Source organism: Oncorhynchus keta, chromosome 31, assembly GCF_023373465.1.
Source record: "Oncorhynchus keta strain PuntledgeMale-10-30-2019 chromosome 31, Oket_V2, whole genome shotgun sequence".
Lineage (NCBI taxonomy): Eukaryota > Metazoa > Chordata > Actinopteri > Salmoniformes > Salmonidae > Oncorhynchus > Oncorhynchus keta.
The window spans coordinates 9,344,438-9,358,099 of record NC_068451.1 but is presented as its reverse complement, the minus strand read 5'-3'; the positions used below and the strand labels follow the sequence as shown (position 1 = coordinate 9,358,099).

The window sequence follows — 13,662 nt, the reverse complement described above, 5'->3', positions numbered from 1 at the left end:
CAAATAAGCAGGCAAAGATATATACAAATAATCTAATAAATAATACATTCGTTAGATAAATGCTAAATTAATAATAATGGATTAGGCTATTTTGTTTCTTCTGGAGTGTGCTGATGGACCGCCCCTTGGCCTATGACGTCAGACGGTGCGAAGATGTACAGTATCTTGAAGAGAAGCCTATTAGACAACATAGAACAGAAGACACATAGCCCAATCTCACAAAACCTGGTTTAAATTACAGGTTGGCATAAAATAGGCCAAAAACCGTTGGCGACATATTAATCGGTGTCTTTGAAGACTTGGGAGAAGCTGAATTGAAGAAGTTAAGACGTTAACTCTGTGACCGCAAGCAGGAGCCAAAAGTTCACAAGAGCATTGTTGAGAAAGCGGGCCCAGTGGACTTGGTAGAGCTTCTGACCCGTACATTCACTGAATACGGGGCTGTGAATGTGGATATAGAGGTCTTGGGTGCAATTAACTTCCAGGGTGCAGCAGGGAACAGACAGATTTCAAGAAATGTAAGTCGAATAAAGTAGGAGGCACGTACATCGGACATTTAAAAAAAATATATTTAATTTCATATCTTTGAAATGTTTAGAAACCACTTCAGTTACCACGAAAGTAGGCTAGAACAAACTTTTATTAGACCAAGGTCCTAAATAAATTGCATTGAAATGTCCATAACGTATGGAAGGAAAACTATAAGGAAGTTGACAGTTTTACTTTCACTTATGTGAGCATTCTATTTTGCTTTTCTGGCCAGAATGATATCATACAGTAGCATATATTCAATTTGCAACTCAAAATAGGCCTAATACATTATACCATAAACACACATTTCGATTTCTTGCTGATTTCGATTTATCTTTAGGCCTACTGTTCATATTTTTATTCGATTGGTAGTGTCTCATGAAGCCTATTTTACAGCTCACAGATCTTGCGTAACATCGGGTGCTGCAATGGCTGGTGCACCTGGTACAAAGAACATGATCAAAGGTAAACACTAAAACCAGGTGTTATATAGCCTAATGTCTCAAATATGCCGACGTTATTAAAATGTATGTTTTACTGTAATTAGTGATGGTTAATGGGGAAACATTCAATACCCAAAGTATTCTACCTCGATGAGCAATCACAAAAGTCCTTCCATTTAATTTCTTCTTCAACATACTGTAGTTGCAACTGCTGCCCTCCTCTAGAATCCTCAACACCATTTTTCACTCCCCATAGTTAATCCTGTCTGAATTAGAAAAAGTGCATCACGTCTATCCTCCAATTTGCTCACCCTACACACATGCACGCACACAAACACAACATTAAAGGAGGCATGTAGAGATATAGGCACCTATCACATATATTATGTATGCTTTGCATTCCATCACTGTCAAAAGTCCCAAGTCATGTCCTCTCTCTACCTCAGACAAACACTTTGTGGACCATCACCGGACAGCCCTGATCGACAGAGTGAGCCATGTGGAACCCCTACTGGATAGACTCCTGGAGAGGGGAATCATCACCCAAAACGCCTACAGTGAAGTGAGGGCTAACAGAACCAGTCAGAAAAAGATGAGGGAGCTTTTCGACGGCCCTCTGAAAGCATGTGGGCCCAAAGGCAAAGATATATTCTTGGATATCCTGATGGATTTGGAGCCATTCCTGATCAGTGACCTGAAGGGGGAATAATGTGGATAGGGGCAATTTTTCTTTTTTTTAAAGGCAAGCGACAAAAATATGATGATAATAATGCACTCTGTTTGACATTATATTCTTAAATTGGAAAAATGAATTGTCTCCAACATTTGCAATAAATGAAACATTTTATATTGACCGCTGTTTTTTCTTTTCATTAGCAAATACTGTGTGGTAAATTCTAATCATCTAGCTTTTTTAAAACTCAACAACAGAAAACAAATGAACAAATCAAATCAAAACAAATGATCAAATGTTATTAGTCACATGGTGTAAAAGAGGGGAAAGGGAGGCAATGCAAATAGTCTGGGTAGCCATTTGATTAGATGTTCAGGAGCTTTATGGCTTGGGGGTAGAAGCTTTTTAGAAGCCTCTTGGACCTAGACTTGGTGCTCCGGTACCGCTTGCCCTGCAGTAGCAGAGAGAATAGTCTATGACTAGGGTGGCTGGAGTCTTTGACAATTTTTAGGGCCTTCCTCTGACACCGCCTGGTATAAAGGTTCTGGATGGCAGGAAGCTTAGCCCCAGTGATGTACTGGACCATTCACACTACTCTCTGTAGTGCTTTGCGGTCAGAGGCCGAGCAGTTGCCATACCAGGCAGTAATGCAACCAGTCAGGAGGTTCTCGATGGTGCAGCTATAGAACCTTTTGAGAATCTAGGGACGAATGCCAAAACTTTTCCGTCTCCTAAGGGGGAATAGGCTTTGTCGTTGTCGGTGATCAGTTACCACTGTTGCGTCATTGGCAAACTTAATGATGATGTTGGAGTCGTGCCTGGCCGTGCAGTGAGTGAACAGGGAGTACAGGAGGGGACTGAGCATGCACCCTTGAGGTGCCCCTGTGTTGAGGATCAGCGTGGTGGATGGGTTGTTACCTACCCTTACCACCTGGGGGGCGGCCCGTAAGGAAGTCCAGGATCCAGTTGCAGAGGGAGGTGTTTAAGTCCCAGGATCCTTAGCTTATTGATTAACTTTGAGGGCACTATGGTGTTGAACGCTGAGCTGTAGTCAATGAATAGCATTTTCACATAGGTGTTCCTTTTGTCCAGGTGGAATAGGGCAGTGTGGAGTGCAATAGAGATTGCATCATCTGTGGATCTGTTGGGGCAGTATGCAAATTGGGTTTAGGGTTTCTGGAATAATGGTGTTGATGTGAGCCATGATCAGCCTTTCAAAGCACTTCATGGCTACAGATGCTATGGGTCGGTAGTCATTTAGGCAGGTTACCTTTGTGTTCTTGGGCACAGGCACTATTGTGCTCTGCTTAAAACATGTTGGTATTACATACTCGGACAGGGAGAGGTTGAAAATATCAGTGAAGACACTTGCCAGTTGGTCAGTGCATGCTCACAATACACGTCATGGTAATCCATCTGGCCCTGCAGCCTTGTGAATGTTGACCTATATAAAGGTCTTGCTCACATCAGCTGCGGAGAGCGTGATCACAGTCTTCCGGAACAGCTGTTGCTATTATGCATGTTTCAGCGTTATTTGCCTCGAAGTGAGCATAGAAGTAACTTAACTCGTCTGGTAGGCTTGTGTCACTGGGCAGCTCTCGGCTGTGCTTCCCTTTGTAGTCTGTAATGGTTTGCAAGCCCTGCCACATTTGACGAGCGTCAGACCCGATGTAGTACGATTCGATCTTAGTCCTGTGTTGCTGCTTTGCTTGTTTGATGGTTCGTAGGAGGGCATAGTGGGATTTCTTATAAGCTTCTGGGTTAGAGTCCCGCTCCTTGAAAGCGGCAGCTCTAGCCTTTAGCTCAGTGCGGATGTTGCCTGTAATCCATGGCTTCTGGTTGGAGTATGTACGTACGGTCACTGTTTGGACGACATCATTGATGCACTTATTGATGAAGCCAATGGCTGTTGTGGTGTACTCCTCAATGCCATCGGAGGAATCCTGGAACATATTCCAATCTGTGCTAGCAAAACAGTCCTGTAGCTTAGCATCTGCTTCATCTGACCACTTTTTTATTTATCTAGTCACTGGTGCTTCTTGCTTAAATTTTTGCTTGTAAGTAGGAATCAGGAGGATAGACTTATGGTCAGATTTGCCAAATGGAGGGCGAGGGAGAGCTTTGTAATGCGTCTGTGTGTGAAGTAAAGGTGGTCAAGAATGTTTTCCCCCTCTGGTTGCACATCTAACATGCTGATAGAAATGTGGTAAAACGGATTTAAGTTTCCCTGCATTAAAGTCCCCGGCTACTCGGAGTGCCGACTCTGGGTGAGCATTTTCTTGTTTGCTTATGGCGGAATACAGCTCATTCAATGTTGTCTTAGTGCCAGCCTCAGTCTGGGGTCGTATGTAAACAGCTACAAAAAATACAGATGAAAACTTGAGGTAGATAGTGTGGTCTACAGCTTATCATGAGATAATCTATCTGAGGCGAGCAATAGCACGAGACTTCCTTATATATCGTGCACCAGCAGTTATTTACAAAAATACATAGTCCGCCGCCCCTTGTCTTACCAGACGCCAGATGTTCTATCCTGCTGGTACAACGTATAACCAGCCAGCTGTATGTTGATAGTGTTGTCGTTCTGCCACGACTCCGTGAAGAATAAGATATTCGTTTTGAATGTCCCATTGGTAGTTTAATCTTCCGTGTAGGTCATCGATTTTATTCTCCAAATATTACATGTTTGCTAGCAGAATGGAAGTGGGAGTTTATTTGACCGCTTACAAATTCTCAGAAGACATTATGTACAAAATAAGTAAAAATAATATAAGTTACAAATAACGCAAAGAAACGACCAAAAAAGCACAATTGGTTAGGGGATACTTAAAACATCAGCCTTCTTCTACGGTGCCATTGAATACATGTAGTAACATGGTGTTATGTAGCCTATAAAAATTAGTTTACAATACATCTGTGCTGAGGCTATGTCGTTTCTTAAATATAAACAAGCATACGGCCATTTGAACGTAAACGTCTGCTTATCATAAGTGAGCCATTGATAGCCTGGTCCTAGATCTGTTTGATCTGTCTTGTCAATTAGTTGTCATTGTTTGCATGACATGGAGCGGCAAGGACTGGCATGATGATGGCACAACCAGATTGGTATCCAGGAGTGTATCTTTGAGTCGCATTAGAGTTTCTATTGGACACATTCAGGAAGCTCCCTCCGTTTCGTTCTTTCTGTTTTGTTTGCATCAGTCTCTTCTGTTTGGTTTATTTTGGTTGATATAGCTAGTGAATACAGGCTACGGTCCATATTTGGCTGTCTGTAGATGTAGATGGGATAATGGCAGTTCATGTACTAGTCGGAACTAGGTAACTGCATTTCCGACTAGGTAACTGCATTTCCGATTTACTAACTGCGTGAACGAGTTTGAACTAGGAAACTGACATTTCCGCTTTCTCCTAGTTCCGACTAACACATGAACGCACATTAGCCTGTTTTTACACGTTTTAAGGAATTCTGCCTTTAGTTGCATGTTCAACACATTCACAGTGTCTTTTTTAAAAATCTTTGGGGAGGACACATCATGTTTAAAAATGCAGGCTACTTGCACAAAATGTTATCTTAGTAGGCTTGTGTGACAATGCTTTGTTTGAACAAAACAAATGTAATATTGAACAGTCAGCTCAATGTATTTGAAATAAAACGTAATAAAAAGTATAAAACAAAATGCATACACTATGCTGCTAGCATAATCAAAAGCCACAGTTGTTCACGTTTAGTTTTTGTCTTCAGTGTATCTGTAGTTTAAGAAAACACAGGATTAGGCTAAAACTGCAACTCCCTGCATTCATTGGGAGAGTTAGCTAACAGCACCAAACAAGCCTGTCCGACCCCTTCTAATTATACCAAAGTGATCCGACCTGATTGTTGTCTGGCGCTGAACCTATTGGGAAATAACACTGTCTGAAACTAATGAGAAGGACGACTGTATTTTAATAAGGTTAGTGCAATTAGTATCTTGTTAGCTAGATGCTTTGTTCACCTAAAACGCGCATAGAACGATGCAGTTAGCCATGGAGCTCAGCTAGCATGATTTAGCTTCTAGCTATCCGGGTAATAAAGATGACAGCTAGCTACTGGTGTTCTTTCGTAACACGGGAATAGTTACAGTAGTCACCGATACATGTCTGTGAGGTTACATGCTGTCTGTAGCTTTAATGCATGTGACAGTAGGTGTCAAATTAACAATTGCATAATTCCATCAAATATTGGAATACTACCAGCGTGGGTACCACCAATTTGTTTCTACTATCATTCCACTCACCACCAATCCCTGGCAATGTCATGGAGTACAAGGAGGGGCATGTTAGCAAAAGTTCTGTGTTTCAGACTAGACCACTACCAACAAAATGTAAACAATGGTTCAAAAGTATCCCATGACCTTTTCAAATGCATGATATGCATCCCTATGCTAACAATTAAGTGTGGGAACAAATACAACAAGCAACATCATGTTTGTCACTGTTGGGCAGGTGTGTGCTTCTGCGTGCCCCAGCAGAGATGAGTTACGCCATGCAGCTGTTGATTCACCGTGGGGATTTCTGTCATGGCCGCACGCTGCTCCCCCTGGGCCTCCGGTCCCTTCTCCGCACGCTGAGTTCTGGTCCCCGTGTGAGCCGCAGCCTTCGGGAGAGCTACCAGCTGTTACAGCTTGAGCTTCCAGATGTGGGCGAGAGTAGCCCTGCGCAGGTGAAAGAAGCCTACCTACGCATGGCCAAGCTGTACCATCCAGACTCGGGCGCTTCTACGGCAGACGAGGCAATATTTGCGCGGGTAGAGGAGGCATACCGCGCCGTGCTGGCGCACCAGTCCCGGCTTCAGAGCTGTGGGGGTTCGATGGAAGAAGAGGAGGAGAAGGTGAAAGGTGTGGCTCCTCAGCACCGCCACTACCTGAGCTACGAGGGCGTGGGCTCTGGGACGCCTAGCCAGCGCGAGCGCCAATACCGTCAATTCCGAGTGGATCGGGCGGTGGAGCAGGTCCTCGACTACCGCCAGAAGGAGCATGAGACGGCGGCTGCAGCCGAGGGGGCGCTGGTGGAGAGGGACGTCCGCCAGCGCAGCCGGCAGATCAAGGTCACACAGGCAGTGGAGAGGCTGGTGGAAGACCTCATTCAGGAATCCATGTCCCGGGGAGACTTCCGCAACCTGAGTGGCGCCGGGAAGCCCATCAACAAGTTTGAGCACAACCCTTATGCTGATCCCATGACCCACAACCTCAACCGCATCCTCATCGACAATGGCTACCAGCCACCCTGGATTGTCACGCAACGCGACATCCGAGAGGACATCGCGCAGATCCGAGAGAGACTGCTGCAGGGCCAGGCGCGGCTTGCCGACCCCATGAACCCCAGGGAGCATGCTCAGTGGCAGCAGTTGTGTGGGGTTGTGGCGGATGACCTTATGAAGCTCAATAAAACGGTGGATAACTTCAACCTGATTGCGCCCATGCTTACCATGCAAATGGTCCACTTCAGTTTGGAGCGTGAGATCGACCGCGCAGAGAAAGCAGCCTTTCAAGGCAGACAGGAGAGCAAGAGGGAAAGAGTGAGGGAGTGGGAGGAGCAGAGAAGAGAAAGAGAAAGGGAGCGGGAGAAGAGAGATAAGATTAAAACACATCAACACTCTTGGCAAGGCGGCCTGCTGGCATGGATGCAGAATTTACTAAAATGAGCAAGGGACCTTGAAGGTAAAATGAGATAAAAAAAGGATATTTCAAATCAAACTTTTATTTATAATCCATTTACACAGGTGTCAACACACTTTGAAGAGGATAAGACAGAGGTGTTGAATCATTTGTCTTTTATGTCATTTTCAGTGTTTTTGCTACATTGGGTTGATTACAGTAGCATGTTATAACACACAGAATAATACAACAAGCCACTACTACAACACGGTTACTTGACCTTACTGTAACTCAACTGTGCTTTACAATAATGCTACACAGTGTCAGTGTCTGGACCTCAGGACACAATGGTAATGGTATCGGACTACAATAATCCATTTAATGAAATACTTTTAATCTACGTTTATAAGCTAAGCAATTCTAAATACATTGATTTGTTTCTTTGCTGAATGAAGGAATGAAAGTATAGAATACTCAATGTTTGTTATGAATGAGCAGTTGACTGAAACTGCTCTGAACTCAAATACGGGGAAACAGAAACCACTGAAGATTTTTCCGCACACTTCCAGTCAGATGAAAATCTCTTTAATTGGGAGGTAAGCTTTCGGTCAGTCGACTGACCGAATGCTAAGCTGCTATGAGTGGAAGTGTGTGGTGACTTTTTCCAGTTTTGCATTTTGCCTCCCGGAACTTCACTAATCGATAATGGGTGTGCGGTAGATTCTGCCTATGATTGCATTACAATAAAAGAGGTACTGTAACTCAATCTCTCTCTCACTTGTCATTGTGACTATAATATGTTATATTAGGATTGAGAACATCAACACTATTAACTCCTCACTATCCATCCCAATCTATCCTGGGAGCTGCTCCAATGCAGCAGGGTTGCAGATGACCATGGGGTTCTTCCCGTTGTCTCCAATACGTGTGTCTGCTTCATGCAGTGCCTGTGTGACGGCCCGTCTGAGGGTGAGTCCTTTGGTCCAGTCGTGGGCAATGTACTGGTGATACGGATCGTGGGAGCTCTCTAGCTTCTTGGAGCGGATGTAGCTCAGCATGATACCAAATGTGAAGAAACTAAACATACCTACCATAAGTAGAATGTACACAAATCCCTGAGCTTGAGCCTTAGGTATAGCCCCGCCCACTGGGAGAACGGCCTGCTGGGTAGTGTAGTTCTGAGAGAGTACTGGGACCAGTAAACCTGTGCCGTTCAGACATTGCTGTAGGAAGGATAGCAGGAGAGTCTGCAGCTCTGTGCCATTTAAGTGCAGCATTGCTGATCTCTGCTGGTTGTGGAAGGGAACTGCTGCTCTTGTCAACTGATGAGGGAGGAGAGCCTTGGTCAGTACACTCGCCCAATGAGACACAAACAAAAACACACATTGCACATTGCACAAGTCTAACAGACACGGCACAGCCAATTTGACAAACACACAAACTAATGCTGCGGAACTCACTTCTCTGTTCTCTTGTTGTGGATAAAAATATTTTATCTCTAGTTGCTCCGATGGCTTATGCCTCAGTTTCTGTTGACCTGCCTGAGAAAACTTGGTATTACACATCTAAGATACAAGTGTAGGACAAATTATCAATCACAGAAGAAATATGTAAAATGAAGAGTGCAAATACCTTTGGAAGCTCTCGGTATTGTTGCTCACAAAGGTGCTAGTAGAAGATGGTGACCTTTTTAAATAGAGTACTCCGTTGATTTCGAGGGGAAAAACTGTAAGGTAATCTGGTTCCACCTACACTTCCACTCCAAGACTTCTCTTTGTCTCGCTCTCTCTCTCGCTCTGTCTCTCTCTCTCCCTCACACACATACACACACACACACACACACTGACGGACACAAAGAGCTTAACCACGTCAACACGTTTAATGAGACATAGATGTCAGGTCAGAGGTCAAGGTCAGAACCTCCGCATGGTATGGTAGTGGGGCCGTGTGATTTACTCTTATGACCGCAGGACACTGTGGTTCAGTTACGGACACTTCAGTACAGTTAAACCTGTGTGGTAATAACTCTGTTATAGTTGTCTCCATAGCTATGATCACCTGGTCAACATGCTTCAGTGTTGTAAGGTGTATGGTCAGTTTTGTGGTCACTTCTGAATTGTCATATCTGTATGTATGGTCAGTCTTATGTTCATGTGTGGTTGTGATGGAGCTAGGTTGTAGAACAAAGCGGCATTCAGACTGGAGGGAGAGTGGCGAGATTAAGTTACAACAGGAGCAAATCACAAATCACCTCCAAACGTCCTAGCTATCCCACTGCTTTTCCGTGTGTGTGTGCGTGCATGTGTGCGTGTGTGCATGTGTGTGTTACCTAGAGACTCACCTTCAGGGGCCTAAGCAATCCAGCGAACATTCAGCATTGCAGACAGAATGAACAACATATAATTGTGTCAATAGTCCATTCTGCATGATAAACATGTCCCAGTGACTAGACCCTAGGCATTCTGCACCTAAGGAGTCCTTGGGACAATCTCATAATTTGCAGATGAAATATTATTTGACTATGCCTTTAGATGTTTGGTGTAAGCCTATACAAAACAAATATCCTATATCCTAGTTTTTTAATTTTCTGTGACCTCTGGAATAATTGTATAACTTATCATTATTGATCATATCTTACTATTGCTGACTGCGATGAATATCAAGGTTGCGTGGCCTAAATTCTCATCCGTTAGTAGAGTTTGCCACCAGCTGGCCATTTTGGATTAGTTTGTGACAGGACCGCTGGCTCTGTTGCAAATGTTCCATTCAAGACGGATACATCCTTCAAACACAAAAGGAAAAGTCCCGAGTTTGTGAGCACATTCGATTTGATTTTCCTTGCTCCAATATATGACAATTATTAACATTCTGCCTACACACACTATAAAGAAATATACAGTGGCGGGTTTAAACGATCACACTCAACATTCATTACATTCCTATATGTTGATCATGTCAAATGCAGTTTTTTTTCTTCATCGCTTCGGTACTATTTTCACAAGTGTGTGATGAAATTTCACAACTCAAAACAGATCATCGAAAAGGCTGTTTTTTTTCCTCAAAACATTAAGCACATTTTCAATTGACTAAGTAAAACAATCTTACAGTGACCTTTTCACCAAACCTAAATCAGTGTTTTATCTAGAAATACCTTTCATATAAAGTAATTGCCTTTCACAATGCAATGCTCACGATACTTTTAATATGACCCTCTTCTCATTTGTGTAATGAATACGATGGGAGACAGAGTGCTGGTTTAAAGCGCAGGGCGCAGCAGGTGTTTAATTGTAAAGGACCACAGGAAGAGGCAGGTAGCTGGGTCCAGGGGCAGGCAGAAGGTCATACACAGGGTCTCCAAAAAGGTAACAGTACAGGCAGGGAAAGGCTAATAACGTAGTCCAGGATCAGGCAAGAGGTTGATGACAGGAAATCTGATAGGCAAAAGGTCAGGCAGGGAATAGGTAAATGGCGTCGTTAGTGAGGATGGCCAAAAAACATCTTGGCATTAAATGGAGTCGGGAGTTTAGAAGACTGCGCGATGAAGAATGAATGCGTGTCCGGTATTAGCTAGAGAGGCAATGCTTCTAAAATGCCTTTGCACTAGATTTGAGGTTTTATCAATTTTGAAAATATGAAATTATGTATGCGCTGCAAAGAAATACAATAGGCACCTTTACATAGGCTGAAACACCGGACTCTTCTAGCGAACAGTGCTCAGATTCCCTTTGCGGCGGGCTTAAGCTTTGTGTATGTAGCCGGTTTGCGGGAGAAAGAGAACCCTAATTCGTCCGGTGTTACATCTCCAATTTGCCGCGGACGTCTGGGTACTCTTAAAGGTTGGACAGGGTTGGCAGGTCTGAAATACAGTTGACCATCACTTAATCCAACTGCGCTTAATGGTTAACCACTTAGCCGTTTGGTACCCTATAGATTTTAAGATTTTGTTAAACTATATATATGGATTTTGAGGACTACAGAAATAAAATGTCTGTTTGTAAAGTATAAACATCTAAATGACACGTATCGTACATGATAACCATACATAATGACTATTCATTATTGCTAATTGATTTCACATAGTGTTAACCACATTTGGTCACCATATAAAAGGGTGGGTGTCAACACTTGCAATTTCTTTCAACGTGGAGCAGGATAGACAGCAAGGGAGAGGAAGAAATCAGAGAAGTGGGCATGGACCCTATCAAAGAGGTCAAAGAGGGCCCCATCAAAGAGGTGGGCATCAGAGAGAGGGTGGCAGATGGCAGGGAACTGTTGTGTCTAGTGAAATCCGGGCCATCATCGTTGACCATGTGGTAAACAGAGGCCTTACTATGGCAGAGGCTGCCAGATTAGTTCACCCTAATCTGAAAAGATCAACTGTCAATTTGGTCATGAGAACATTTTGCCAAGAAAACCGGTAAGTTTGTAGGATATGCACCATTACATTTACAGTAAATTACATATTGTATTGTATGTAAATTCATAAAACATGTTACAGTATTCTTACAGTATGATCTATTGACAGTACACACTGTTCTACCCTCAGAATAGACAGAAGACCCCATGGTGGTGGCTGTGGCCGTATGCTGACAGACGAGCAGGAGTGTGCAGTGGTGGAAATGGTGAGGGCCAGGAATGACATACAGTTGTCTGAAAAAAAGCAGGCTATTGAGAAGAATGATGACACCTTTGCCAATGTGGCATCCATCAGCCTACCAACAATCGCCCGCCATTTGAAACACATTTAACTGGTGACTTTTGAGAGAAAAAAATGACCGTGTGCAACAACTGCAGCCGAGTATGCTCAGGTACAGCACTATGTACTGTTTTACTGTTACTATTTGATGCACATGCTACTTAAAAATATCATATTGGAAATATGCTGTAAAAATAACTAACCAAAATATATTTTTAGCAGGTGATGGTGCTTGATGCTGCTGTGAACCATCACTCCCCCGCGACTGTCGCACAGAAATAACAGCCCACAAACAGAAGCACAAGATTGAACTTCACTCAATTTTCAAGAGCAGTGGTCACCAACGGTTGATCTCCAAACATCTCAGGGTGCTGGCGGTAGGTGCACCCGATTTGCGAGGTGGGTGAACTGTTGCCATTTGGAACCATTTCATGTGTCTGAAGGTTTAAACTCTGCCTTTCTGGCTGGCCCAGAGAGCAAATCAATTGCGCTATAGGTCTACCGCTGGCCAATCAGATGGCCGCGTCTGTAGTAACATAGCAGGCATAAAAGAAAGCTACAGCAAAGTTGATACTGTGAGATTTCAAAACATTTAAACCATGACTAGAGAGAGACTGTCAACGAACACAGCAAAGATATGCTGTTTATGTTCTTACTAATTACTGTCAACACTTTGTATTCAACACTTTTATAAGGAATAAAATGCAAATTCTTCCTATTTCTACTCAGCACTACAACAAGCATTGCAGCAGTAACGAATGAGTAGGAAAGTGTATCTATAGGCTTGCGTTGTTATTATTAGCGGCTTGGGCTTTTTTTAAATATAACAGAATATTTCACTTTCTCTGTTCATAGGAGGAACAGCATGAATTTGTGCATAAGGCAGTGTAACTTGAGTTTAGCCATCAGCTGGAAGACGGTGTCCCTTTTTGGTCAATGTCAGTGGAAACTCATATAGGATGTACCCGTGACTAGAAATATTCAACGCTGGTCTGACCAATCCACGATTCAAGATTGTTTTGATCACGCGAACTGGGAAATGTTCGCGTGTTCTCAGAGAATAACATCGATTTTATACGCTGATTTGGTGAGTGAGTTCATAAGGAAGTGCATTGGAGATGTTGTACCCAGTGTGACTATTAAAACCTACCCTAACCAATTTGCACAAAACTGAAAGCACGAACCACTGCATTTAACCATGTAAAGATGACTGGGAATATGGCCAACCGAATAACAGTGTATTTATTCCCTCCACAAGGCAATCAAACAAGCAAAATGTCGGTATAGGGACAAAGTGGAGTCACAATTCAATGGCTCAGACACGAGACATATGTAGCAGGGTCTACAGGCAAGAAAACCAGCTACGTCACGGACACTGATGTCTTGCTTCCAGACAAACTAAACACCTTCTTTGCCCGATTTGAGGATAATACAGTGCCACCGACGCGGCCCGCTACCAAGGACTACGGGCCCCCCCTCTCCTTCTCCGTGGCCAACGTGAGCCCTTCTGGGCCATCCCTAGCTGCGTCCTCAGAGCATGCGCAGACCAGCTGGTTGCTGTGTTTACGGATTTATTCAAACTCTCCCTGTCCCTGTCGGCTGTCCCCACATGCTTCAAGATGGCCACCATTGTTCCTGAACCCAAGAAGTCAAAGGTAACTGAACTAAATGACTATCGCCAGTAGC

At 43.6% G+C, this 13,662-nt stretch overlaps 3 protein-coding genes across 4 annotated transcripts; 2 read left to right on the top strand and 1 right to left on the bottom strand.

Annotated features, from left to right (window-relative positions):
* Positions 1 to 139: 139 nt before the first annotated feature.
* Positions 140 to 1,827, top strand: LOC118364348 (apoptosis-associated speck-like protein containing a CARD). Its single transcript, XM_035745824.1, has 3 exons — positions 140 to 518; positions 928 to 996; positions 1,421 to 1,827. Exons 2-3 carry the CDS (start codon positions 960 to 962, stop codon positions 1,681 to 1,683), a joined length of 300 nt encoding a protein of 99 aa, XP_035601717.1. The 5' UTR covers positions 140 to 518; positions 928 to 959; the 3' UTR covers positions 1,684 to 1,827.
* A 3,607-nt stretch (positions 1,828 to 5,434) lies between these two features.
* dnajc28 (DnaJ (Hsp40) homolog, subfamily C, member 28) lies at positions 5,435 to 8,046 on the top strand. Its single transcript, XM_035745822.2, has 2 exons — positions 5,435 to 5,597; positions 6,130 to 8,046. Exon 2 carries the CDS (start codon positions 6,158 to 6,160, stop codon positions 7,325 to 7,327), a length of 1,170 nt encoding a protein of 389 aa, XP_035601715.1. The 5' UTR covers positions 5,435 to 5,597; positions 6,130 to 6,157; the 3' UTR covers positions 7,328 to 8,046.
* A 79-nt stretch (positions 8,047 to 8,125) lies between these two features.
* On the bottom strand, positions 8,126 to 11,259 carry LOC118364347 (uncharacterized). Of its 2 annotated transcripts, XR_004821563.2 has the most exons (3): positions 8,913 to 11,259; positions 8,741 to 8,821; positions 8,551 to 8,602 (listed from the first exon to the last, which is right to left on the bottom strand). XR_004821563.2 is itself a non-coding variant. In XM_035745823.2 (2 exons), the coding sequence occupies exons 1-2, from the start codon at positions 8,843 to 8,845 to the stop codon at positions 8,135 to 8,137; spliced, it is 573 nt and encodes a 190-aa protein (XP_035601716.1). In that variant the 5' UTR covers positions 8,846 to 11,259; the 3' UTR covers positions 8,126 to 8,134. The 2 variants fall into 2 exon arrangements, 1 of the variants encoding a protein (XP_035601716.1); XM_035745823.2 differs by having other exon boundaries at positions 8,126 to 8,602; positions 8,741 to 11,259.
* Positions 11,260 to 13,662: the final 2,403 nt, after the last annotated feature.